We start from the raw sequence: 27,213 nt of genomic DNA, 5'->3' as shown, positions 1-27,213 counted from the left end.
ATCACAACTTTGCAAGTGCAATATCGGTACCAGTTTCTCGGTCCAATGCCGCACCCAGCGGTGTAAATGTGGCCGCAGGGCATTGATACGGGCGAGGGAGGCATCAGTCCGACAAAACCAGATGGATATGGCGCTTGTAATGCTGCCATTTCTGCTAGGAGTGTCGCAATGTGCAAAAAACCCCCCAAAACCTGCATTACTGCGACACGCGATCTCCGCGTATGTGAGAAATCACGCTGCTCCAATAGTAGTAGGGTTCGGTCATGCGGAGGAGATCTGCGGAAGGCTAGTTTCACACTGCGTCTCGCAACGCACAGCCGTGTGAAAGCCGCCATTATAGGCCACACAAACACTCGCGGTTTTTACATTTGACGCATTTCGACAATCCCATTGTTTTCTATAGGACAGTGAATATTTTCAGTACACCTCAGCGGGCCGCGACCCCCCCCCCCGCTACGCCTCAGCGGGCCGCGACCCCCCCCGCTACGCCTCAGCGGGCCGCGACCCCCCTCCGCTACGCCTCAGCGGGCCGCGACCCCCCTCCGCTACGCCTCAGCGCGACGCGACCCCCCTCCGCTACGCCTCAGCGCGACGCGACCCCCCTCCGCTACGCCTCAGCGCGACGCGACCCCCCTCCGCTACGCCTCAGCGCGACGCGACCCCCCTCCGCTACGCCTCAGCGCGACGCGACCCCCCTCCGCTACGCCTCAGCGCGACGCGATCCCCCCTCCGCTACGCCTCAGCGCGACGCGATCCCCCGCTACGCCTCAGCGCGACGCGATCCCCTGCTACGCCTCAGCGCGACACGATCCCCCGCTACACCTCAGCGCACACTTCAGTCCGAGTGGAAGAAAATACAGAATACTCGTGAATTACATCCTTTAAATCCATCGGTCCTTATTGACGCCATATCTCACCAGATTTCTCTCCGGCAGATCAGACGCGTGGATGCGCCCTTACCCGTATGGTTGGCGTTGTTAACTCTCTAGTCGCCATGTGCACGGTGACCGTTATTTTGTGTGCGAGTGACGGTGACGATGGAACGGACTATTTCAGCTGACAGTAAGTTGACAAAGCGGAATGAAAGCAAACGCTACGACAAATACTGCAGGCGCCAAGTAAAACAAGCAGGAGGCGATGTCCACACCGCCGACTGTACTCATACGTGGGCTTGGGTACACGCTGCCCAGGAAGATGCGCCAATCTGCTGCATGGACTCCTGTGATGTCTGATTACCAAATCCCGGGAGTCCTGCGATCCGGAGGGTTTATTCACACAGAGGTTACGGGACCGAAATAAACGGTCAGAATTAAAGCAGATTACTATGAATGGTTTATAGGAGGCCTCCCATGGCCAGCGGTCTAATATCTGCATTACACGCCCGTGGTATCAAAAGTTCCCTACGTTTTAGGTTCTTACAGCTGAGTTAGACCCCGCCTCCATGCCCCTCCCCCCGTATCACATCTCGTATCCAAGCTAGAGGCGGTACAACAGGGTACTGAAGCCTCCATGCCCACCAGTATCACATCCTGTATCCAAGCTAGAGGCGGTACAACAGGGTACTAGAGCCTCCATGTCCAGTAACATAAAATACCCAAACTCCATCTATTACAGCCTCCCCCCGCCGTGTGACAAATATGATGCATTCCCTTTCCAATCCACTGTCTGACGTCTTAAGACATTCTGATGGCTGTACAGCTCCGATGTTGGGGTTCTCTTATTGTATATTGCCAGCCTCTCTGCTGTCGGAGCCTATCCCATGTGTCACCTCATGCAGTACTGGCTTTAGCCAGCAGATAGCTCTGTTGTATAACGGCAGAAAAAGATTAAGCTCCCTAGGAAAACCAGGATACAAAGTGGATTAGAAAGCGTTAATATAAAGGTCAGGAGATAAAATAGTCCGGCCAGCCGCCCCCGCGGTCTGTATCAGTCCGCTGGCCTGGGAGGATTACCATCAGTCACCCCGGTAGGCGAGCAGTCGGTGTAGATCTCACGTTCCGGGCCCTTCTTCATACATTTGGCGTATCTCACCCCCTGGCGCTCCGTTCTCAGATCAGGGTTTATACATAGTCTATGTAAAATTACCCCCAGTCTTCGGCCCTCCGGACGGCCGCAGTACCCGTTATTACCAGACACGGCGCTGCTGTAGCTGCACGCTGGATTATGGGGATTACAGGACGTAGGTATTCATAGAGGTGGCTGAGGAAAGGGTTAATAAGTGAGTGGGGGTGGAGGGGGGCTGCTGTACAACACAAGTACAGGGATATCGCCGCCGCCGCACGTAAACCGCCGTCACATGATCCAGTAATCTCAGACTCGCAACAGGGAGCTGCATGACCCCAAAAGTCAGTAGGGACAATGCCAGGAAGGAGCGGCCAAGCTCCCAGCAGACGTGTCTACACGGAAAACCTGCGGCATCTACAGGGGCAGCGAAGCGGGTCCACAGACCGCGAGAAAAACACGAACAAAATGACGCGCGGCGCGGAATATAAATCCACAGAATGTCAATTAGATCGCCGATAACACGCGGAATCCAACGGTTCTTAACGAGGTGGTGGATTCGCCACCAAAATCCGTACATCGGGGGTCAGCTGTACTGCGAGCGAGGGCAAGGGCCAATCAGGGACCGCATGGGCTCAGGGAGAGTTGCTGTATATATATATGACGGCATACGGGCGCACCATTTTGAGGGCACAGAAGTGGCACAATTGGAGGGCTCAGCTCTGACAAAAAACGTACGCCATAGCCCTTGTTGCCAACAACCTCATTCTTGGGCTACAAATCTGCCTATGATGCCCCTAGGGTAACAATAGGGATGCCCCAGCGTACCCACGAGAGGGTCACCCCACAGCGATGCCCCAGCGTACCCACGAGAGGGTCAGCCCACAGCGATGCCCCAGCGTACCCGCGAGAGGGTCACCCCACAGCGATGCCCCAGCGTACCCGCGAGAGGGTCACCCCACAGCGATGCCCCAGCGTACCCGCGAGAGGGTCACCCCACGGCGATGCCCCAGCGTACCCGCGAGAGGGTCACCCCACGGCGATGCCCCAGCGTACCCGCGAGAGGGTCACCCCACGGCGATGCCTCAACGTACCCGCGAGAGGGTCACCCCACGGCGATGCCTCAACGTACCCGCAAGAGGGTCACCCCACGGCGATGCCTCAACGTACCCGCGAGAGGGTCACCCCACGGCGATGCCTCAACGTACCCACGAGAGGGCCACCCCACGGCGATGCCCCAACATACCTGCGAGAGGGTCACCCCACGGCGATGCCTCAACGTACCCGCGAGAGGGTCACCCCACGGCGATGCCTCAACATACCCACGAGACGGTCACCCCACAGTGATGCCCCAATGTACCCACGAGAGAGTCACCCCACAGCAATGCACAGACGTACCTGGGACAATACGGGACGACCTTCACTGTAGCAAGTACAGAACGATCTCCATCACACGCAGACATCACCCACAGAGGGAATCAGCGGCACAGGGGGCTATTGACCAGAGGCTGCGGTGCCCAGCGGATATAATCTGGGTGCCGTCCTTGAAGGCAGGCATTAAACCTGCGTTTGCCAAGATCAGGAAGGACCATTTTCAACTGCAGTGGGAGCAGCAGCCTATCCCCCGCCCGACGCTGGCGCATTATTTGGGCAATATGAAGTGCGTGCGGTACGTCATTAGATAGGTAGGTCCTGTGTGGCAGCAGCACGGGGGGGGGAGTATGTTACTGCAGCACGGCCCAGCGCCACACCAGGCATGCAGGCGGTATTTGGCGGTATTACATGAGCATTGCATGCTGGTATCAGTAGTGTTACGTGTTCCTTATATAGCAAGAAACATTCAGACATCGAAAAGCCATAACAATGAAGCCCCCCACAACATGGGCCCCGCTCTGAGCCGCCGGGGCCCGGACTCCACCAGAAGAGTCCTAGAAGTTATTTGCTGCGGCCTCCGTAGGTCGGATGAGATCTGGGAGGAGAAGTTGCTGCTGTCATGTGGGTTCCTGCAGTGCGTACATTATCCTACATTATCCTGCTGGGGGCGCCGCCATCAGGGATCCCGCCGCCATGATGGGGGACTTGTATGTACAAGGTTAGGCAGGCGGTACGTGTCACATCTGCAGAGCATTGCCCATCACACAGCCTGCCAGCTTGCCTACTCGCCCGGTAAGTGCCGCCCGGCCGCCCACATGATGGGACCCGCGACTCATCGACCGGGCACCATCTGCCATTGTTCTGCAGTCCAGTCCTGATGCTTGTTGTTGGCACTCCCTGCGGTGGACAGGGGCCACATGGTCCCTCTGCCCGGTCTGCATCTCCCCTGTATGACGCTATACGGCGGTATTACCCAGCATACCGCGCTCTTGTAACGTATTACTGCCAAAACACTCACAGCCCCTCTATGCAGGTACCGCCCTGGCAGCCTCCCCCCTATGCAAGTACCGCCCCGGCGCACCCCCCCTCCTAGGCAGGTACCGCCCCGGCACACCCCTCCTACGCAGGTACCGCCCTGGCGGCCCCCCCCCACAAACGTACCCCCCTCCCCCCCACGCAGGTACCGCCCCGGCGCACCCCCCTCCCCCCACGCAGGTACCGCCCCGGCGCACCCCCCTCCTCCCACGCAGGTACCGCCCCGGCGCACCCCCCTCCTCCCACGCAGGTACCGCCCCGCGCACCCCCCTCCTCCCACGCAGGTACAGCCCCGGCACACCCCCCTCCTCCCACGCAGGTACAGCCCCGGCACACCCCCCTCCTCCCACGCAGGTACAGCCCCGGCACACCCCCCTCCTCCCACGCAGGTACAGCCCCGGCACACCCCCCTCCTCCCACGCAGGTACCGCCCCGGCACAGCAGGTACCGCCCCGGCACACCCCCCTCCTCCCACGCAGGTACCGCCCCGGAGCACCCCCCTCCTCCCACGCAGGTACCGCCCCGGCGCACCCCCCTCCTCCCACGCAGGTACCGCCCCGGCGCACCCCCCTCCTCCCACGCAGGTACCGCCCTGGCGCACCCCCCTCCTCCCACGCAGGTACCGCCCCGGCGCACCCCCCTCCTATGCAGGTACCGCCCCAGCGCACCCCTCCACCCCTATGGAGGTAGCGCCCAAGTGGCCCCCCTATGCAGATATTGCGTCGGTCAGACCTCACAAGCAGTGCCTCATATAACATATTACTCACCACCAATAACTGCAGCCTTATCAGCAGCCGATGACCTGCGCTGGCGGGCCACCAATATGTCACACAAACCCTTCTCTGCCAGAGGCCGGTCCGCCGCCGTCTCCACCCAGCCCCCCCCCCCCCGCAGTTTACGAGGCAGAGTCATTAAAGAAGTGCTAATTACAAGACGCCAAAGAACAAAGTAATTGTTTTAATTGGATCCCAACCGCAGCGCAGCGAGATCCGCGAACTATAACCGAGGAGCGACGGACGTTGGAGACTCCGGGGAGGGTGCCTTTACCTTAAAGGGGAAGTTCACCAACATAATGCACCCGGACTCCGTCCCTACAGACTCCTCCCTGAGGACCCTCAGCGCATCAATGTAACACAACGGTCCGAAGGTGAAAGAGCGCCGCCACCAGGGGGCACACTGTCCGTCAGTCCGGTACTCCCAGGAGCCGCTGATCCCCTCATTGACGCCGCAGCAGGTCGGATTCAGCGCGGTCAGATATTACGTTTTTGGGGTTCCCACTGCAGAGAGCGAGGAATCCTGGGGGGGGGGTCACAATGTAAGGGGACACGGGGGGCTGCGGGCGAGAAACCACACCCGTTATCATGAGACCCCACAACGATGCCAGCGTACGGACGCTCAAGGTACCCAAAAGTGTCACCTGGGCAAGTGCAGAAAAAGGGGGAGACACCATTAACCCTTTGCAGTCCAATTTTGGATTCAGAGTTTCCTAGGGGGCTCTCTCTTTCTGTCATTATACAATGGCGCCATCTGCTGGCTAGAGGCAGTACTGCGGTATGGGACATGCTGGAGAGGCCCCCGACAACAGAGCGGCCAGTAATCTACAGTAAGAATACCCTGCCGGACGTCTTCCGATATCAGAGCTGTACAGCCTTCAATCAGAAGGTCTTCAGACAGTGGATTGGAAAGGGTTAACATCATCTTGATGCCCCCCGTGGCTTCTGGATCCAAGTCATGGGGCGCCCCAATATTTACTTATTTTGGGTTGGGGATCAAAAATTTTGAGGAAAGCAGATTATGTGCAGAGCATCCCACCCGCCGCATATATAGTCTAAGGGGAGCTCTGCAGAGCATTGCTCCATGACTGCAGGGTGCAGAGCATCCCACCCGCCGCATATATAGTCTAAGGGGAGCTCTGCAGAGCATTGCTCCATGACTGCAGGGTGCAGAGTATCCCACCCGCCGCATATATAGTCTAAGGGGAGCTCTGCAGAGCATTGCTCCATGACTGCAGAGTATCCCACCCGCCACATATATAGTCTAAGGGGAGCTCTGCAGAGCATTGCTCCATGACTGCAGGGTGCAGAGTATCCCACCCGCCACGTATAGTGTAAGGGGAGTTATCTCCCTGGCCATAACCTCCGCCGCCCGCCGCTCTCACCTGCTCCCCTGCTGACCGCTGTCACCTCCGAAGTCCACAGCAGCGGCGACTTCAGCTCTGGCACATCCGCGAGCAGACCCCGCCCACTCACGACAGCGCCGGGCGGAGCTTACTGTACTCCCTCAATGAATGCACTCGCCTAACCACGCCCTCCCCTGCCGATCACGTGCTCCCATTGGTTCTCCACAGCTAGGTGTGAATGACTCAGTCCTGCGTTCCAGAAAGGCGCTACGTGACAGATTTTATTTTTAAAGACAGTTCGCGACATTTGCTTTACGGCGGCGGTAAAGTAAGAACGCGGAGGCGGAGCGCAGGGAGTCAGCTGATCGCCCTGTGACTGTCAGGCAGCCCGGAAGAGGCAGCTGACTGGTCTGCCGGTGGGGCTGCTGTCATGTTCGGGCCGGATGAGGAGGATACCGACTTCTTGTCCCCTACAGGAGGGTAAGTGGCCCCTCAGAGGAGGGCCCCTCACTGTGACATGGCATAGAGTTCCATCAAGTTACACTGCAAACCTGTGGAGCCAGAACTCCCAGCAGCCTGGAACTGCTGGGACTTGTAGTTCCACCTTCTTGGGGCCCCGTGACTTCTGGCGCTGCGTCATGTGACTTTCCTACGCTTATTTTTTCCGTGTCTGATGCGGTTGTGTCATGGATGCCGCTGACCGCTGACAGCATGCGGCTCTTCCTGCGCCACCGGCGGGTCATGCCATCCTTATGGTCGATGGAAGCAGTCAGCAGTGGATGCCGCGTCCGTCTGACTGCCACCGGACCTCCGTCATTAAAGGTTCTGCAGACTTTGGGAATCAGGTTTTAATCCTCGTCTACAACTCTGCTTGCTGTCAGTGAAGTCTTCCATTATGATGGCTGTTACTGGTCTGCGACTTGTTGCTCTCCTGCAGCGCTGAGACCGTGAGTAACGGGGGGTCCGGGGCCCCTTGTGTGCACTGACTCTTCTTCCGCTTGTAGAGCTTGTTGACCACTAGACGCCTCTACGACGCAGAGAAGAGATTTCACCCCGTTACCAGAGGGGGCGCATTATTGGGGTGGGAGAAGCTGGATGGTCGTATCCATGAATTGTCCGCAACCGGCCGAGCTGATCAGACTGTTAGGAGGTGTTGGGACCAGTACATGGGGGGGCACACAAGGTGACCGGGCTCAGGATGCCCCCTACAGACCACCAGTAGAGAGGAGCGTCTGACCAGACTGTTAGGGGGTGTTGGGACCAGTGGATGGGGGCACACAAGGTGACCGGGCTCAGGATGCCCCCTACAGACCACCAGTAGAGAGGAGCGTCTGACCAGACTGTTAGGAGGTGTTGGGACCAGTGGATGGGGCCACACAAGGTGACTGGGCTCAGGACGCCCCCTACAGACCACCAGTAGAGAGGAGTGTCTGACCAGACTGTTAGGGGGTGTTGGGACCAGTGGATGTGTGAGGGCACACAAGGTGACCGGGCTCAGGATGCCCCCTACAGACCACCAGTAGAGAGGAGTGTCTGACCAGACTGTTAGGGGGTGTTGGGACTAGTGGATGGGGCCACACAAGGTGACTGGGCTCAGGACGCCCCCTACAGACCACCAGTAGAGAGGAGCGTCTGACCAGACTGTTAGGAGCTGTTGGGACCAGTGGATGGGGCCACACAAGGTGACTGGGCTCAGGACGCCCCCTACAGACCACCAGTAGAGAGGAGTGTCTGACCAGACTGTTAGGGGGTGTTGGGACCAGTGGATGTGTGAGGGCACACAAGGTGACCGGGCTCAGGACGCCCCCTACAGACCACCAGTAGAGAGGAGTGTCTGACCAGACTGTTAGGGGGTGTTGGGACCAGTGGATGTGTGAGGGCACACAAGGTGACCGGGCTCAGGACGCCCCCTACAGACCACCAGTAGAGAGGAGCGTCTGACCAGACTGTTAGGGGGTGTTGGGACCAGGGAATGTGTGAGGGCACACAAGGTGACCGGGCTCAGGACGCCCCCTACAGACGACCAGCAGAGAGGAGCGTCTGACCAGACTGTTAGGGGGTGTTGGGACCAGTGGATGTGTGAGGGCACACAAGGTGACCGGACTCAGGACGCCCCCTACAGACCACCAGTAGAGGAGCGTCTGACCAGACTGTTAGGGGGTGTTGGGACCAGTGGATGTGTGAGGGCACACTAGGTGACTGGGCTCAGGACGCCCCCTACAGACCACCAGTAGAGGAGCGTCTGACCAGACTGTTAGGGGGTGTTGGGACCAGTGGATGTGTGAGGGCACACAAGGTGACCGGACTCAGGACGCCCCCTACAGACCACCAGTAGAGAGGAGCGTCTGACCAGACTGTTAGGGGGTGTTGGGACCAGTGGATGGGGGCACACAAGGTGACCGGGCTCAGGACGCCCCCTACAGACCACCAGTAGAGAGGAGCATCTGACCAGACTGTTAGGAGGTGTTGGGACCAGTGGATGGGGGCACACAAGGTGACTGGGCTCAGGACGCCCCCTACAGACCACCAGCAGAGAGGAGCGTCTGACCAGACTGTTAGGGGGTGTTGGGACCAGTGGATGTGTGAGGGCACACAAGGTGACCGGACTCAGGACGCCCCCTACAGACCACCAGTAAAGCGGAATGTCTGACCAGACTGTTAGGGGGTGTTGGGACCAGTGGATGGGGGCACACAAGGTGACCGGGCTCAGGATATATCACATCTTATATGCAAGCTGGAGGCGGTACAGCAGGGTACTAGAGGCTTTCTGTTCTCCCACTTTTTTTTCACAGACCCAAGCTGGTCATTACTGTGATCTCCTCTTCTTCCATCCCCTCTGCTTGCGGCTGATAGTCGGTGACCGTCTGCGTCCGGGGATGTAAGTGTTCTGTGAATGCACTGAGCTGTGAGGTAAGTAGTCCTCCTGCTCTAATTATATAATGGGCGGACTACTTACTGCGCCCCTCAGTAGCACACCCACATCACCCACCGTCGGCCCGTGAGCTTAGCTGCCGGTCTCTGTAAAGTCTATGGGATCGTGTAAAACCGCCCTGAATGCGCAGAACGTACGGCGGCGCCAGAAATCATCCGGAACGCTTTTGTATAGTTTTTGTGTGAAGAGCACCGGGAACGCTCCTAAAACCGTAACCGCAGAATGCGCAGTCGGTGTGTGAAAATGATGTGTTTTTCTTCTTCTCTCCCCACGTATCCCAGCCCCCTCCGTCCGCCCGTGTGAGCGCGCCCTTAGAGGTGCAGAACGCTCTTCCTGGCTTTTCAGCAGTGCCAGGGCAGGAAGATCCACGTGGGCGATTCCTCCTTCCTGCCGCGATCGGCACCTTCACGCGGTCCCCTTTAACTCCCAAGTCGGCTTTGCCGTTACAAGGAATCGCTGATTGCCCCATGTTGGCGCAGCGCCAGCTCGTTGCGTAACTCCGCACAGAGGCGCCATTCACACACCGGGATCACTTTCAGTCTCCAGTGACAATCGTAGCTGGGGAAATCGCTGAAGTAGCGATTCCGTAATGTAGTAGAAGTCCTTCCGCCTGAAAAGATGGCGCAACCCCAGTTACCCCGGAGTACCCGTGGTTGTCAGATCTGGGGGGCCCTTGTGCCGAGACCCCCGGTGATGGGGGACAACGCTGCACTCGGCTGATGTATCACGGAGGTGTGAACTTCCTGGTAGCCCATTGTAGCCATCAGTAAAGCCTTTCTACAAGCCGATACCAGAGAACAATAGATTGTATCACATGGCTGCGCCTCGCTGCCTCTTCCTCCTGGTGACTCCAACACCAAAAAGCAGAAGTAATCCGCGGTGTGACTGATCCGTGTCAGCTGACCGCGGCTCCGGCGTCTTGGGAGCTTTTCCTTTAGTCATCGTCTACCAGTTTTTCTCTGTCACCCAGCTTTCCCACAATGTGGCTGCAATGCCAGGCGGTTCCTCTCTTTACTTGTATATGCCCATTAGAGCTTTTACTACCATTCAGGGCACAAGGAAAGCTGGGTGAAGCCAGAAATGGGGGTCGGGTTATTTCCTTGGCCTGAAAACTCCAGCAATCGATAGGGTCTCGGCTCATGATGGAACACTGCCCCCGAGCGCCCCGTGTTCCATGCAGTTATGTCTCTTTAAATAAGTCTGTTTAGCAGTTCCGATTTGTCTGGGAAAGCTGGGTGACAACCCTCGTGAAATCAGTGATGGTGGCCATGTGGGTTATCACCCAGCTTTCCATATTGGCCATCGCAGAACCGCCGATTGATGGACCTTCCATCTCTACTGTAATGATTACAGAATTTACCATTCAGGGACCCCAGAAAGCTGAGTGACAACCCCAGCAGTGGCTGCAATTGTCACCATAGGAGTTGTTCTTGAAGTTCCTGGACTGATCCCAGCAATCTGCCGGTTTATGCAGAGTTGTACTTCCTGCAATACTTCAAATTTGCCATTCAGGTGCCTAAGAAAGGTGGGTGACAGCCCTTGTGTAATCGGTAATGGTGGCCATAAAGGTTATCCCCCACCTTTCTCAGACTGGTCACTGCAGAACTGCCTAGTGATGCACTGACATGCTTCCTTCTATACTGAATTTACCATTCAGAGGCCCAAGAAAGTTGTGTGACAACCCCAGCGGCAATTAGAATGGTTAACATACAGGTTCCCAGATTGATCGCTGGAAATCTGCCAAATTGTGTGGTGAAGCGCTTTTCATTCTGTAGTTCAGAGCTGCCATTCAGGTGCCTGAGAAAGCTGGGTGACAACCCTTGTGGAATCAGTAATGGTGGCCGTATAGGTTGTCACCCAGCTTTTCAAAATTGATCACTGTAGACCTGCATAGTGATGTGGTGATAAACCTGTCCTTGAATTTACCGTTCAGGTGCCGGAGAAAGTCGGGTGACCACCCCAGTGACGGCCATAATGAATGTCCGACAGGTTGTCACCTCATTTCCCAGACTGCACTGCACAGCCGCCTCATGATGTGGTGATGCACCTCCCTTCTATACTTTGATGGCAGCAGAATGTAACATTCAGAAGCCTGAGAAAGCTGGGTGTCCTCCCCAGTGACGGCTGTGTTGGTCGCCATACGAGTCGGCACCCAAGTCCACAGACTGGAGATCTGCCAAGTTATGTAGCAATGCTCTCTTCATTCAGGGCTTGAGATCTGCCGTTCAGGTGCATGAGAAAGTTGAGTGACAACTCTTGTGACATCAGTAATGGCAGCCATACTGGTTGTCAGCCAACTTACCCAGACTAATCACTATTGATGTGGTGACGGACCTCTCTTCCATACTTTATATTTGACATTCGGAGGCCTGAGAAAGCTGGGTGACAAGCCTGTGGAGTCGGTAACGGCGGCCATACTGCTTGTCACCTGGGTGTCTTCGGCTATGTAGTGGCGTCCCGCCTCCTATGATGGACGTCTATAGATAAGTGACCACTAGGGGGCGCCCACTAATTAGCTGGGGGGGCAGTTAAACAGTGGCCCCTAATGCCATGTTATCCCTGGGCAGTAATGAAATCATCGCCCCCTACTGGCTAGTTTCCATTGGCTAATCTGTGGCCATGAAACCAAACCGCTGCCCCCTAGTGGTTACAAACCCAGCAGGGAGTCTGTGAGGTGATTCTGTAATCTGCCAGTCGCCCCCTAGTGGCTGTTAGTGATGCTATAAGCCCCGCAGTGATCGCGCCCCCCGTTGTGGGTGAAGAACAGTCATTGTGGTGTGAAATCAAATTATGGCGCTGGGGAGATAATGGCGCGGCCCAAAGTGGTGTCAGCTGGCGAGCTAATCGGATTATGGGACATCCTGCTTCTCTCGGCGCGGACAAGACGATGCAGTTTGTTCGGCGCCGGTTTCTTGGACTGCGGAGGTAGAACTACATGAAGTAATAAGTACCGCGGGGCCGACGGAGGAGTACCCGGGAGAAGCGGGGGAGAGCGCGGCCCGACCGTGGAAGATGGACTATAACTGGCAACAGCAGCACGGGTCAGTGCCACGCCGGCAGGGAGGTGGGTGATGCGGGCGGTAGTCATCACATCCTTACCTTATAAGACCTCTGCTTGCTGTCAGGGAAATGGGAACATTACTGATTACATGTAGATACATTTCACAGCTGAGGGTTTGCTACAGTTGTATCCAAACCCTCTGGACAGCTGACTGATACATTGTAACAGACTGGGGGGAGGGGGGGATTTCAGCCACTATATAATAATCTCAAATTCTCACAGTTTCCAATATCTCTGCTTTCTGTCGGTGAAGGGGCGCACCCAGGGGCCTCAAGCAGCCTCACACCTCTTAATTCTCACCTCTGAGTGTTGGTTACAATGGTATCCAGCCTACATGATCCTCTGGGACCCGGACGGATACATCTCTGCCTCCTCTGATACACTGTAACAAACAGGACCGGAGCGGTCGGCGCTGCTGATGTACTTCGCTGCCAGGATTTTTCATACTAGATATAATTGTAACAAACCCTCCGCTGTGAGAAGCATGCGATCTGTACAAGTTCTCTGCCTTTGGTTGCCAAGGAGCCTTGATCTAATTCACTGACAGCAAGCAGAGAGTTAATGGAGAATTGAAATAGAAAGCAAGTTGCAGAAATATTTGAGCCGCCCACCAGGGAGGTGCGTGATTCGGCAACCAGACCTCTGATTGCTGTCAGTGAAATACATGCAGCTACGTCATACAGTTCAGGGTTTGCTCCAGTTGCATCCACCCACTCCAGCCTGATACATTGTAACAAACTGGCGGCGCAGGAGCGGTCTGCGCTGATGTGGGATGTACCTGAGAGGATTCTTCAGACAGGATACAATTGGAACAAACCCTCAGCTGTGAGAAGTCTTCCTCCAGCCCACGGGTGATGATCCGCACGCGGGTAACACGATGAACGCAGGAGAACTATGGAAAGCGCCTCCCAGAGCGCAGCGGGAACATCGCATGTAAGAATTGTGGCGACTTTCTGCGATGGTTCATCGCAGACCATCGTGGGGACCTGATGCTCCCCGGCGGCGGCGGCTCCCGCGGCGGTATATCGCGACGCCCGTGGACAGCCGACCGTATGAGATTTGTAGAAATCTTCAGCCTTTGGATATAAAGAATGATCATGTTTGCTGACAGCAAGCAGAGATCTTAACCCATTTGCGATGCACCTTTTTACAGTGCTCACGAATGGGCTGTAAACCCGCACACATCTTGTGGCTCAGCTGACTACTGACAGCCCGGCTCCTGCTCTAACTGCCAGGAGGGGAGAAACCTCAGATCCCGGCAGTTTAACCCCTTACACGCTGTAATCATGGAGGCGGGACCTTATAGGCCGCTGTCATAGGCTTAGACTGCAGTACAGAAGTAATGCAGTGTATTATCCTAGAGAAGGAATAAAACGGCATAAAAATCAGTGCAGCGGCCGCGTGTGCCCGATGACCAATAAACACTACAAGCCCCCGGAACGCTTTATATGGACCCCCGAGTGCGACCAGTAAGAGGTACCTCTCATGGCACGCGCCCTCATACGGCTGTAGTCACTGCAATGTGATGATGGCAATCACTTGAATAGGCCGGTCACTAAGGGGTTAAACAATGGCGAACTGAAGCAGACCGGCGCAGAAGTGCTAGGAGTAAAAACGGCTCAACCCCCTCATCTGGTCCTTGGAAAGCTGTGTGACCCCAATATAACCCACTCTTTATGGCGGCGCTGCCTGGCAGATCTGCTAGTTATACAGTGATGCCCTCCTAGCTATAATATGCCAGTCGTGGCTCTGGGAAAGCGGAGCGGAGTGCCACCCTGCTATGTCATCACCCAGCTGTCTTACAGTCCTATGTGTGATTCCCTCTGCAGGGCGAAGCTGGCGTCGCTGTTTGGCATGGACCAGACGGGCTCCGGGCAAGGGAATGAATCCTTCCAGTATACTGCTCCCAAGCAGCCGAAGAAGGGCGCGGTGCCAGCGGGTGAGGACACTGGTCTCCTGCGCGGGACCCCACATTACTACTGTGGGGATTAAAGCTTTGATACAATTGTGGGAGCCGGCGGGGGGTCTCAGGAAGGGAGGCGGCGAGCAATAATATCCGCATTCTGCTCACATCTCTTTATTCATCTTCCAGGTCCAAAATCCCCCAAGCCGCCCGGAGCCAGCGGCACTGCGCCAACCGTGCTCTACGCTACGGCGGTCCATGCCTATAAATAGTAAGTGCTGACCGGGACTGGTCTCCTCACTGTACAGAACCAGCGTTCCAGGGAGCTCCACCATACTCTATGTGTAGCTATAGTGAGCGCAGCTCTGAAGGATAATACAGGATGTAACTCAGGATCAGTACAGGATAAGTAATGTATGTACACAGTGACTCCACCAGCAGAATAGTGAGTGCAGCTCTGGAGGATAATACAGGATGTAACTCAGGAGCAGTACAGGATAAGTAATGTACATACACAGTGACTCCAGCAGCAGAATAGTGAGTGCAGCTCTGGAGTATAATACAGGATGTAACTCAGGAGCAGTACAGGATAAGTAATGTATGTATACAGTGACTCCACCAGCAGAATAGTGAGTGCAGCTCTGGAGTGTAATACCGGATGTAACTCAGGAGCAGTACAGGGTAAGTAATGTATGTACACAGTGACTCCACCAGCAGAATAGTGAGTGCAGCTCTGGGGTATAATACAGGATGTAACTCAGGATCAGTACAGGATAAGTAATGTATGTACACAGTGACTCCTCCAGCAGAATAGTGAGTGCAGCTCTGGAGTATAATACTGGATGTAACTCAGGATCAGTACAGGATAAGTAATGTATGTACACAGTGACTCCTCCAGCAGAATAGTGAGTGCAGCTCTGGAGTATAATACTGGATGTAACTCAGGATCAGTACAGGATAAGTAATGTATGTATACAGTGACTCCACCAGCAGAATAGTGAGTGCAGCTCTGGAGTGTAATACCGGATGTAACTCAGGAGCAGTACAGGATAAGTAATGTATGTACACAGCAACTCCACCAGCAGAATAGTGAGTGCAGCTCTGGGGTATAATACAGGATGTAACTCAGGAGCAGTACAGGATAAGTAATGTATGTATACAGTGACTCCACCAGCAGAATAGTGAGTGCAGCTCTGGAGTGTAATTCCGGATGTAACTCAGGAGCAGTACAGGATAAGTAATGTATGTACACAGTGACTCCACCAGCAGAATAGTGAGTGCAGCTCTGGGGTATAATACAGGATGTAACTCAGGAGCAGTAGAGGATAAGTAATGTATGTACACAGTGACTCCACCAGCAGAATAGTGAGTGCAGCTCTGGAGTATAATACAGGATGTAACTCAGGATCAGTACAGGATAAGTAATGTATGTACACAGTGACTCCACCAGCAGAATAGTGAGTGCAGCTCTGGGGTATAATACAGGATGTAACTCAGGATCAGTACAGGATAAGTAATGTATGTACACAGTGACTCCACCAGCAGAATAGTGAGTGCAGCTCTGGGGTATAATACAGGATATAACTCGGGGTCAGTACAGGATAAGTAATGTATGTATACAGTGACTCCACCAGCAGAATAGTGAGTGCAGCTCTGGAGTATAATACAGGATGTAACTCAGGATCAGTAGAGGATAAGTAATGTATGTACACAGTGACTCCACCAGCAGAATAGTGAGTGCAGCTCTGGAGTATAATACAGGATGTAACTCAGGATCAGTAGAGGATAAGTAATGTATGTACACAGTGACTCCACCAGCAGAATAGTGAGTGCAGCTCTGGGGTATAATACAGGATGTAACTCAGGATCAGTACAGGATAAGTAATGTATGTACACAGTGACTCCACCAGCAGAATAGTGAGTGCAGCTCTGGGGTATAATACAGGATATAACTCGGGGTCAGTACAGGATAAGTAATGTATGTATACAGTGACTCCACCAGCAGAATAGTGAGTGCAGCTCTGGAGTATAATACAGGATGTAACTCAGGATCAGTAGAGGATAAGTAATGTATGTACACAGTGACTCCACCAGCAGAATAGTGAGTGCAGCTCTGGAGTATAATACAGGATGTAACTCAGGATCAGTAGAGGATAAGTAATGTATGTACACAGTGACTCCACCAGCAGAATAGTGAGGGCAGCTCTGGAGTATAATACAGGATGTAACTCAGGATCAGTAGAGGATAAGTAATGTATGTACACAGTGACTCCACCAGCAGAATAGTGAGTGCAGCTCTGGGGTATAATACAGGATGTAACTCAGGAGCAGTACAGGATAAGTAATGTATGTACACAGTGACTCCACAGCAGAATAGTGAGTGCAGCTCTGGAGTATAATACAGGATGTAACTCAGGATCAGTACAGGATAAGTAATGTATGTACACAGTGACTCCACCAGCAGAATAGCGAGTGCAGCTCTGGGGTATAATACAGGATATAACTCGGGGTCAGTACAGGATAAGTAATGTATGTATACAGTGACTCCACCAGCAGAATAGTGAGTGCAGCTCTGGAGGATAATACGGGATGTAAGATAAGTAATATATGTATACAGGGGTGACCTGCAATATCTAGCAGAGCTGTTTCTGGGAAATAAGGGTGATGAGATGCCACACTTTTGCTGCCATCCGTGTATTTTGCCTAGCGCTGGCAGTCAGAGTGCTGCTGATCACACGTTGGCACTTGCTCTGAGGATCGGCCATCGGCATATAATCCTGCATCGGCGCTGACATTATGGCTGGACTTGGTCTGATTCGTCTCTCTTCCTCTCTCTGCAGTGTGAATGGGCAGTTTGTGAAGCAGGGCAAGTTTGGGGCAGCAGTTCTGGGTACTCATACTACTAAGGAGGTGAGTAGAGGAGGGGTAACGGGGGTGCGGGGTTACATGTACATAATGCCCTCGCTCGCAGGATCTATATGACCCCTCCGTATCTCTGATCCCCTCCCCCTCTGCAGTACCGGATCCTGCTCTACATCAGCCAGCAGCAGCCCGTGGCCGCCGTCCGGATACATCCTGGATTTGTGTTCACAGTAAGTCCGCGGTGGTGATATGAGATGCCGTATCTAAATCCCCAGCGTCTGTCTTCCTCCTCAGATGCCGTAGAACAATGCCGCTTGTTAGAAACTGGATGCCAGTCCAACAAACCTTTTAATCGACCTGTAATGGATCCGTCACGTATGCAGGTCAGCAGTGATCGGGCTCTTCATGAATATTCATGAGTGGCCCGCCAGCTTACAGGCCGCCTGCCGGATCTGGGGCTTCTTCAACAGAAAGATTGCCCCTTTCTTAGGGTGTATGGCATGGGCACAGGATAAACTCCGGAACAGCGCCGGCGTGAGGTTGTGGCCCACGGGAATCTGAGGCATGATCGTCCTGTGTAAACGGATGCAGCGACTGAACAAGAACCTTTGAATGACTGCCTGCTTACTGTGAATGGAGGCGACCGGGTGAAGAGCGCTCTCCGGCCGCCCAACCTCCATTCCGGCAGCGCTGTGAGTGATGCCAATGATCCTCGCTCCTGTGTAACAGCGCAGGAGCGAGCATCACAGGGACGAGTGTTGGGCATCAGTTCTCCGACAGCTCATCCAGTGTAATATATATATAATATTGTACTGATGGGCAATCTGCCCCTGTTTGGCTTAAATAGAAAACGCAAGTTTGCAGCATACTCGCACTAGAACCGCTCAGTGAATAGATACGGTACCAGAACCAACCTCATAACAAAAATACAGCCTCGGAACCAAGATCGATGCTCTCAACTTCCCAAAAATCACAATTAAAGTGATCAAAAAATCTGTTTGTACCTCAAAATGGTGACAATAAAAACTAGAGCTCATCATGTAAAAAAAGTCCATGAAAAAATCCTAAGTTATGGGAAAACATTCCCCAAAAAGAGTTATTGAGCAAAAGTGGAAAAACCTTAAATGTATAATGTACCGACCCGCCGAAAAAATGTTATCCTGTAACTAATGCTGCATGATTGTAGAAAAAAAGAAAACCCACAATGGCGGAATTGAGGGGGGAGGGGTCCTTTTCCTGGCCCTCCAAAGCTAATAAGTGCTCTACAATACATTATATGTGCCCCAAACATGGTACCAATAAAAACCACCGCTTTCCTCGCTTCAAGCCCTCAGACCACCGCGATGGGAGAAGTACAGGGCTTTAAATGTGGAAATGAAAATCCCCCAAAGATCGTCGGGTTCTTATGGCCAAAATAGGCAGCGTCACTAAGGGGTTAAAGGATAGTTCATCAGATTTAAAGTCTGTGAATTTCCCTTTACGGCTGTCGTCTGCTTTCCTCAGGTCCAGCTTAATAATTACGCCGCTTTCTACGATGACCAGAGGCAGAGCTGGTCTGTCATGTTCGAGTCCGAAACGGCGGCCGTGGAGTTCAGTAAGCAGGTGAGTCGTGTGCGGCTGTGTGTGCAGCTGCATGTATGTGTGTGGCGGCTGTATGTATGTATGTATGTATGTATGTATGTATGTATGTGTGCGTGCGCGGCTGTGTGTGCGGCTGCATGTATGTGCGTGGCGGCTGTATGTATGTATGCGGGCGGCTATATAGATGTATGTGTGTGCGTGCGGCTGTATGTATGTATGTATGTGTGCGGGCGGCTATATAGATGTATGTATGTATGTGCGGGCGGCTATATAGATGTATGTATGTATGTATGTGCGGGCGGCTATATAGATGTATGTATGTGTGTGCGGGCGGCTGTATGTATGTATGTGGATGCTGTGGATGATCTGATGTGTCTAACGGGGCTTAGATGGAATGAATCATTCAAAGCCTTGCTGAAATGAGTGAAGGCAAACGATAATTGTTCGAGCCAACGACTGAGCGGCAAACAAGAATCTTCTGCTTCTCGTCGTTCCTTCAATGCAGACCTAAAAATCCTGGTTTTCTCGCTCAGTTTTAGCGCCGATCTTCACGTTCGCTTATACAGCGAATCAAACGCTGAACGCTCCTTGTTGAAGGAGTCCATGATGAATCTGCCTGTCTGCAGGCTCCACGAGAGCGAACGAGCCGGCGATGACGTCACTGCTTCATTCTGTCTATAAGTAGCCTTGTGTGCCTCGCTTGTCACAGGTCTGCCTCGCCAAGTGTAACAGCGCCCCGTCTGTAGATGGCGTCGTCTCCCAGGATCTCCTCCTCGGTGACGGACCAGCAGCGGATGTTGGAGACTTGATGGAAGTTTCTTACACAGGCTGGTTACTGCAGAACCACGGAGTCGGACAGGTACGTCGCTGCTGACTACCCAGGGTGAGGGGACTACACATGGAGGGGTCCAGCTCATTACACGGCTGCGGCCTCATGGTCCCCGCTAATGAAGGGGCTTCTGAGTACAAGTGGAGCTGCAGCCCTTTCAGATGGAGAAGCGATTTACATCTGAGCTCGCTGCGCTGCATCCGTCTAAGGGCCCTTTTACACGGGCCGATATCTCTCAGACTCCTGCATCCAGTGTAAATGCCGCCCAACTGAACAACTAAGTTGTTCGCTTCTCATTCATCTAGTTTCTGTATTCAGAAAACTGAACTGCGGATCGGCCGTGTAAACAGGTAGTCGTTCACCCATGAATGACTGCCTGTTTATTGTGAAGGTAGGTGGGCGGGGTGAGGGTGGTGGTGGAATGATCCCCGGACATTCCGCCTCTATTCACAGCATCGATTGTCGCTGGGACGACCGGTCGGGCATCTGCGCCAAACAGGTCGTCTCGTGTAAAGGGCCCCTAATGCCCATATGCCGGAGTGCCAAGCCATTGGGTAACACTCATGTAACACCTGTAGTAGAGCTCCGCCTGCAAGGATTGTCCTGATTAGAGGGAGTGAAGCCCCCAGGATTGTACCGTGAACCTGCTGCACTTGTTTCTACTTCCTTACTTTGATTCCAGATGTTTGACTCCAACGTTCAGAAGGACAAGCTGCTGCGCCTGAAGCTCGGCTCCGGGAAAGTGATTAAGGTGATCCCCCAACCTCTCCTTCCAGCCGCGGTCGTACCTGGCATGGGTTGGTGTAGGCCATTCTCTAGCTGTTGTCTTATCTAGGGCTCATGTCCACAATCGTGTTTTCACCATGTGAGCGTTGCACGGCCGTGCGATACGCGGTGGATGGAGTCAATGATAATCAATAGGCTTTCATTGATCCGTGTGCATTTAGACGCTGCATATAGATACAGATGGCCGCACGCTCTGTCTCTGAGCCCTATATATTGGTATAGGCGGCGTGTGACTCTGTCCGTACACAATACATTGCGTATAGGCAGCGTTTTATACGCAGGGCACTCGCAGCCAAACATTGGTAGAACCTGCAGCGTCTTACCGATGTGTTCATGGGCATGAGCCAGGGACCTGCTAGGGCAGTGATTGGCACACTTAGACTGCAGCAGTAATGGTCCTTTTTTGGCCCTATTACTGAACTGAGCCGAACTTGAGACCCTTTTCTTCCCACAATTGGGCGGTGTACGGGCGTGTTCACACGGGGCGGATTTGCTGCGGAGTGACAGCAGTGGACATTCTGCATCAAAACCCGAACCAGGTGGATTCCGCAGCGGAAATGTTGCTAAAATTGGCATGCTGTGCATGTAAGTAGCCTGCAGCGTGTGGGGGGGCTTCTCAAAATCTCATCCCCTTCGTTGTTCATGTAAATGCTGCAGATTCTCCATAAAGAGGATCCGCACGGACGTTCCATGGCAAATCTGCCCCGAGGGGACATGGCCTGCAGGGACCAGCGATCCTCCGACGAATGGGCAAATTCTCGTTCCTTGGCAGATCAGCTTGTTTCTGCAGGATCAGGGTGTAACTATAGGAGCTGCTATCGGGCTCTGGAGCCTTCGGGGCCCAAAGGGCCCTCTATCACATAAGACACCGGTGTTATAAACCGCACGTGGTAGGTAGGGGGCGCAGTTATAGATTGTGCAGCAGGGTCCAAGAGCTTCTAGTTGCGCCTCTGGGCAGGATCCCTAAATCCTCCCAGGCTGATGTCGGTCCAGTCTGTTTGATGAGTTTTTGTAGGGCAGGAATAAAACCTCAGTTCTGTGTTAATCATGGAGCATAAAATGACATGATATGTTTTTTTTTTTTTCTGCGGGTCGGTACGATTGTGACCCTGTGGGGTCTCTAGCTGCGGGGCTTTGGTCCTACTAATAATACATCATTATCGCTTCTCATAGCTATTTACAGTCCAGGGCAAACCTGGACGCCATTGTTTGGCATCTAGTTGCTATGGCAACCCATAGGGTCTTTGTGATTTACATGGCACCCTCCCTCTGAACAGTTTACATGCATGATCAATATGGATAATGGCATTGAAGGAGTTAACAGTAGTGATCGGTGCCAGATGACTCCCGCGGCGGATGATGTGGGCTTGGCCGCTGAACCTGCACCATCCATAGGATGTAAATTTACTGCCGTTCACAGGAACCCTTTCCCAGCCTAGATGTACATTTACCTTCTGGGGAGGGAAGGGGTTAAAGTGTTATCTTATATTGGACCATTAGTATTTGTTGGGGGTGGCGAGGCGGATCCCCACCAATCGGAGACTGTAGGAAGCTACTTTAAGAACAGGAAGTAGTGGTACCGGCATCATGGCGCGCAGGATGGGTGACCTCTTCCTCTTTGTCTCCTCCATGTCGTCCAGGGCTGGGAGGAGGGAATGTTGGGGATGAAGAAAGGCGGTAAAAGGCTCGTGGTGATCCCGCCGGCGCTTGGCTACGGTTCTCAGGGGCTGAGCGGCAGAATTCCCTCCAATGCCACCCTGGTCTTCGAGGTGGAAGTGAAGCGGGTGAGTGATATTCAAGTAACGTATGTCATTTAGGTTATACTGGGGCGAGAGGCATATGGATGCTTCATGAGGAGGTACGGCTGATGTCACTGCTTATGTAGGACGCAGCGGCTATAGTGACTAATGCAAAAATAAATGTCCGACGTTCTCCGTTTCAGATGAAGCAGAAGGAGCCGACGGCGGACCGGCAGAGCATCGGCTCGCGGGATTCCCCAGTGTCCATTACAGACAGTATTCCTGCTGAGAGTCTTCCCCAGCCGCCAACATCGGTGCCACCTAAACCTGGGTACATCCTACTGCCTGCAACCAGCATGACTCCGTCCTAGATCCCTTACAGTCGATCACCCAGCTTTCCCAGACTCCTGAGCAGCAGAATCACTTGTACTTTCGTTCTCTTCTGCAGGGATCCGGATGTTCGAGCCAAGTCAAACTCCATCAGTGAGCAGCTGGCAGTAAGTCGCCTTGTTGGCTCCGTCACCTCTGACACATTTAGACTATCGCTGATCATTGGCTTTTCTGTTATTTTGCAGAATCCCGATATGGCGAAAGCGAAGCTGATCTCCCGTATGGCTAAAATGGGTCAGCCCATGTTGCCCTTCCTTGCGGGAAGTTCCACCCCACAGCCGGACTCCAGTGACTCAGAGATTGAGGTATTTCCTGTAATGATACAGGTTTGTGGCACGAGAGAAAGACTAAGATATTGATGACCCGCCATCAGAATAGCTTGTAAATACCGGCTCGGTGGGGGTCTGCTGCTCGGGATCCCCACCGATCTGTTTTGAAGAGGCTGCGGCACTTTGGTGGGCACTACGATCTATTCTCAGGCCTGTGATATTGCGCTCATCGGTCACATGGCCTAAGAGGAGCTCACTGCCAATCAAGGTAATGGAATTGAGCTGCTATATCGGGCACAGCTGCTACAATTTGCGCGGTGCTATATGTGGTATGCCGTGAAGGTGCTCACCCAGACAGCTGATGGGGGTAAGGGGGTCCTCGGCAGCGAACCCCACTGATCAGATATTGGTAACCTAACCTCAGGATGAGTCATCAATATCTTACTGACGGAAGACCCTTTAAATGGATTTCATGTAAAAAAAAAAAAAATACGTATCATTATATGAGTTACTTGTTAAGTCTTCAGCCCCTGCTGCACCCCCCTCATTCTGCACTCAGTACCATAATGACAAAGTGAGAACGGAACCGGAGAAATCTGTGTAAATGTAAAAAATAAATATAACTCCCGTTCTGCACTGACAGAAGTCTTCCCACCCCGGACTCAGTATTAGGTGAAGCCCCTCTGGCAGTGATCCCAGTATTCCCACCCCGGACTCAGTATTAGGTGAAGCCCCTCTGGCAGTGATCCCAGTATTCCCACCCCGGACTCAGTATTAGGTGAAGCCCCTCTGGCAGTGATCCCAGTATTCCCACCCCCGGACTCAGTATTGGGTGAAGCCCCTCTGGCAGTGATCCCAGTATTCCCACCCTGTACTCAGTATTGGGTGAAGCCCCTCTGGCAGTGATCCCAGTATTCCCACCCTGTACTCAGTATTGGGTGAAGCCCCTCTGGCAGTGATCCCAGTATTCCCACCCTGTACTCAGTATTGGGTGAAGCCCCTCTGGCAGTGATCCCAGTATTCCCACCCTGTACTCAGTATTGGGTGAAGCCCCTCTGGCAGTGATCCCAGTATTCCCACCCCGGACTCAGTATTGGGTGAAGCCCCTCTGGCAGTGATCCCAGTATTCCCACCCCCGGACTCAGTATTGGGTGAAGCCCTTCTGGCAGTGATCCCAGTATTCCCACCCCCGGACTCAGTATTGGGTGAAGCCCCTCTGGCAGTGATCCCAGTATTCCCACCCCCGGACTCAGTATTGGGTGAAGCCCCTCTGGCAGTGATCCCAGTATTCCCACCCTGTACTCAGTATTAGGTGAAGCCCCTCTGGCAGTGATCCCAGTATCCAGTCTTCTTGGGGATAATGCCACAAGGTTTGGATTTGGGTATTTCCTGCCGTTTTGTCAGGTTGCATGAGGGCCGTCTGTGGACAGCCATTGTCAGGTCTCCCCAGAGATGTCCCATTGGGTTCAGGGCTCTGGCCGGCCGCTCAAGGACATTCACAGAGTTGTCCCCACTTCTGTGCTGTCTTGGCTGGGGTCTTGGGTCATTGTCTTGTGAGAAGGTGACCCTTATGCCCGCTCTAAGGTCCCTTACGCTCTGGATCAGGTTTTTGTTACCTCTGTACTAAACTCAATTCGGCTTTCCCTCCACCCTGACCGGCCGCCCCTCCCCCAGCATGATGCCCCACCATCAGGCTTCATTGTAGGGATGGTATTGTGCAGGTGATGAGCAGCGCCTGGTTTCCATCCATCCTGACTCTCCGTCCCTCCCCCAGCATGAGGTTTCACCACCAGGCTTCACTGTAGGGATGGTATTGGGTCGGTGATGAGCAGCGCCTGGTTTCCATCCACCCTGACCGGTCTCCTCTTCCCCAGCATGATGCTCCACTGCCAGGCTTCACTGTAGTAATGGTATTGTGCAGGTGATGAGTGGCGCCTGGTTTCCATCCTCCCTGACCGGTCTCCCCTCACCCAGCATGATGCTTCACTGTAGTAATGGTATTGGGCTGGTGATGAGTGGCACCTGGTTTCCATCCACCCTGACCGGTCTCCCCTCCTGCAGCATGATGTTTCACCACCAGGCTTCACTGTAGGGATGGATTTGGCTTTTGTTCTCTTTCTCTTAGCACTGACGTTCAATCCAGCTGGCTCAAGTCAAGGTGTAGAAACATCTCAGAGATGATCAGGAGAAATGTGAGCCCCAGAGCTACAAGTGTCAGACCCGGGGGTGTGGATACTTATGTCAATGCAAAAGGGTGGTTTTTCATTTAATTAAAAAAAAGAAGAAGAAACAATGTCAAAGGTTCTCCTATCACTTTGTCATTATGGGGTACTGAGTGCAGAATGATGGGGACACAAGGCCACAACACAACAAAAAGCAAGAGGGTCTGCAGACTTTTCAAATGCATTGTATATTGAAAAGTTTTGCAACTTTCTAAAAGACTGGTTAGGAATTGAAACCCATTCTCCAGATCTCTGCTTGCTATCAGTGAATGGAACATTTTTCCTTTGCATTCAAGGACTGAAACCCCTTCCTTACCCAATACTTGTCACGACTTCAGTTGTTTCCAGTCCAGGGAATCCTGCAGGCTGATGCGTTTTACCTGATACAATGTATCTACAGGAAATGCTGTGCTGCTCCTGGTCAGTGTAGCTGGGCTCACGCCTGCGCTGGTGGCTCTCTGCTTGGCAGTGCTGGATCTGCCACAGGATGGGCACCAGCAGACCCCGCTGACTGACGGAGCCTAGCCTCGGCTCACAGGATTGCCCACACTGATGCATTACATCGGCTCTGTGACCCGTTGCTGATCTTCTTGCATCTTTTTCATGATGTGAATGGAAGTGGGGAGATTTCCCTTCCTCGCCACTTTGAAGATCTATGCTTGCCAACAGTGAATGAAACCTATTTTCATATACCTTTAATAGCCCTGCTAGCTGAGATGTCCTTATCTGCGTCAGCCAAGAGTTTGGGTATCGGTTTTATAAAGCGTTTCTCCCTTCTAGGATCCCAACACACAGAGAATCTCGCCACATCCGGCAGCTCCCCTCCCTGTGCGGCCCACCCAGCAGATCAGCCACCCTCCCCATATAGCGGCTCCAGGTACTGTATATACTCGCCTGCTCCAGATCCTTCTTATATGTTGACTTGCTTGCAGCGTTGAGAATAGTTTGCGGTCGTCTCTTCTGTCATTCATCTTCATGGTTGTCATCTGCAGTGCCTCATCAGCAGCCAGTATCCGGCCTCCCCACCTCATCTGCTGCCTTGTTACCCATGGGGCACCTTCCTTCCCAGGGTGTCCCGGCAGCGCCAGCTCCTGGCTTCCAGGTACTGTACCGCCATCTAGTGGTTGATAGTGAGTATTACAAGCCTTGCATTTATTTCCGGCACTGTTTTGCAGGTTGTTGTTGTTAATAATCATTGAAAAAAATTGAGAATTTGCAACTAATATTTACACCTCATTATTTTACCCATTTGAAGTGATTTCTTTCCCACCCAGTTTCATTAATTGCTGCTAGGTTACAGACATTGATACTTTGTCCAGATGTGTATTGTTGCTACATTATAACCTGCAGGCGCTGTAGTATATAATATAACAATCTAATTGTCTTTCAGCCATACTCTGGAATTCAGTATACATATCCACAGAACCCTTCAACCCAGCTGCAGCCTGTTGGCCATGTCTACCCTGCGCCCGTTCAGCAACCGGCTACTTATCAAGGTACAAAGGGAGTCCTGCATATATCCCTGTATATACTTGTTGTACTATCTGTGTTTATTGATGATGGAGAGCAAGATGGCTGCCGCCTCTGTTGCTTTTTAACATAGCAGCCCCTTTCTTTGTGTCTTTCATTTGTTAAGCCTCAGGTGACGTCACTTCTTTCCTGATGACGGAGTCCAGACAGCAGAGCACAGAGATCCGGATGGCAATCGGCAAAGTCATCGATAAAATAGACAACTTGGCCTCTAAGGTATGCAGCCCCCCTGCCCGTTCTGCAGTGTCCTCCTCTTCTTGTTGCCTCACTTTCTTGTCTGTTGGATCAGGTGGACAACCTGCAGAAGGAAAACTCAGCCGGAGCTTCACATCTGCTGCCCGGAATATCCTCCATCACCATGGAAAGTGCGATGATCATGAATAATATCCAACGCATCATCCAGGTAGGAGTTGGACAAATGCTTACAGCAACCCTCAGGGCCTGAATAAAGATGGTCGCACCACTTCTCTGATTACCCGATGCATTTAATCACACGGTGTGCGTCATGTAGTCAGAAGCAGTGCAGCCATCTTTCTTTGTCCAAGACTGGAGAGTTGCTTTAACTGCAGGCCTGTAACAT

General features: G+C 53.2%; 2 protein-coding genes across 4 annotated transcripts in view; one reads left to right on the top strand and one right to left on the bottom strand.

Annotated features, from left to right (window-relative positions):
* SLC31A1 (solute carrier family 31 member 1) overlaps nucleotides 1-6,666 on the bottom strand; it is a 33,609-nt gene extending 26,943 nt beyond the window's left edge. The window contains exon 1 of one of the 2 annotated variants that reach the window (XM_066580093.1): nucleotides 6,569-6,666. The gene's annotated coding sequence lies outside the window, so the exon portion shown is untranslated. The remainder of the gene's footprint in view (nucleotides 1-6,568) is intronic. The other variant, XM_066580094.1, reaches the window with a different exon arrangement.
* Nucleotides 6,667-6,876: 210 nt separating this feature from the next.
* FKBP15 (FKBP prolyl isomerase family member 15) overlaps nucleotides 6,877-27,213 on the top strand; it is a 37,003-nt gene continuing 16,666 nt past the window's right edge. Inside the window, exons 1-17 of one of the 2 annotated variants that reach the window (XM_066580091.1) lie at nucleotides 6,877-7,009; nucleotides 14,352-14,461; nucleotides 14,615-14,696; nucleotides 17,266-17,335; nucleotides 17,443-17,517; nucleotides 18,791-18,889; nucleotides 19,578-19,727; nucleotides 20,380-20,448; nucleotides 22,124-22,267; nucleotides 22,426-22,553; nucleotides 22,671-22,719; nucleotides 22,798-22,917; nucleotides 25,884-25,980; nucleotides 26,096-26,205; nucleotides 26,494-26,599; nucleotides 26,740-26,849; nucleotides 26,923-27,036. In XM_066580091.1, coding sequence (XP_066436188.1) covers nucleotides 6,960-7,009; nucleotides 14,352-14,461; nucleotides 14,615-14,696; nucleotides 17,266-17,335; nucleotides 17,443-17,517; nucleotides 18,791-18,889; nucleotides 19,578-19,727; nucleotides 20,380-20,448; nucleotides 22,124-22,267; nucleotides 22,426-22,553; nucleotides 22,671-22,719; nucleotides 22,798-22,917; nucleotides 25,884-25,980; nucleotides 26,096-26,205; nucleotides 26,494-26,599; nucleotides 26,740-26,849; nucleotides 26,923-27,036 — 1,683 coding nt within the window. In that variant the 5' untranslated portion in view covers nucleotides 6,877-6,959. The other variant, XM_066580092.1, reaches the window with a different exon arrangement.

This window comes from Eleutherodactylus coqui, chromosome 10, assembly GCF_035609145.1.
Source record: "Eleutherodactylus coqui strain aEleCoq1 chromosome 10, aEleCoq1.hap1, whole genome shotgun sequence".
In the NCBI taxonomy this organism is placed as follows: domain Eukaryota; kingdom Metazoa; phylum Chordata; class Amphibia; order Anura; family Eleutherodactylidae; genus Eleutherodactylus; species Eleutherodactylus coqui.
This window is presented reverse-complemented; position numbering and strand designations above follow the sequence as displayed.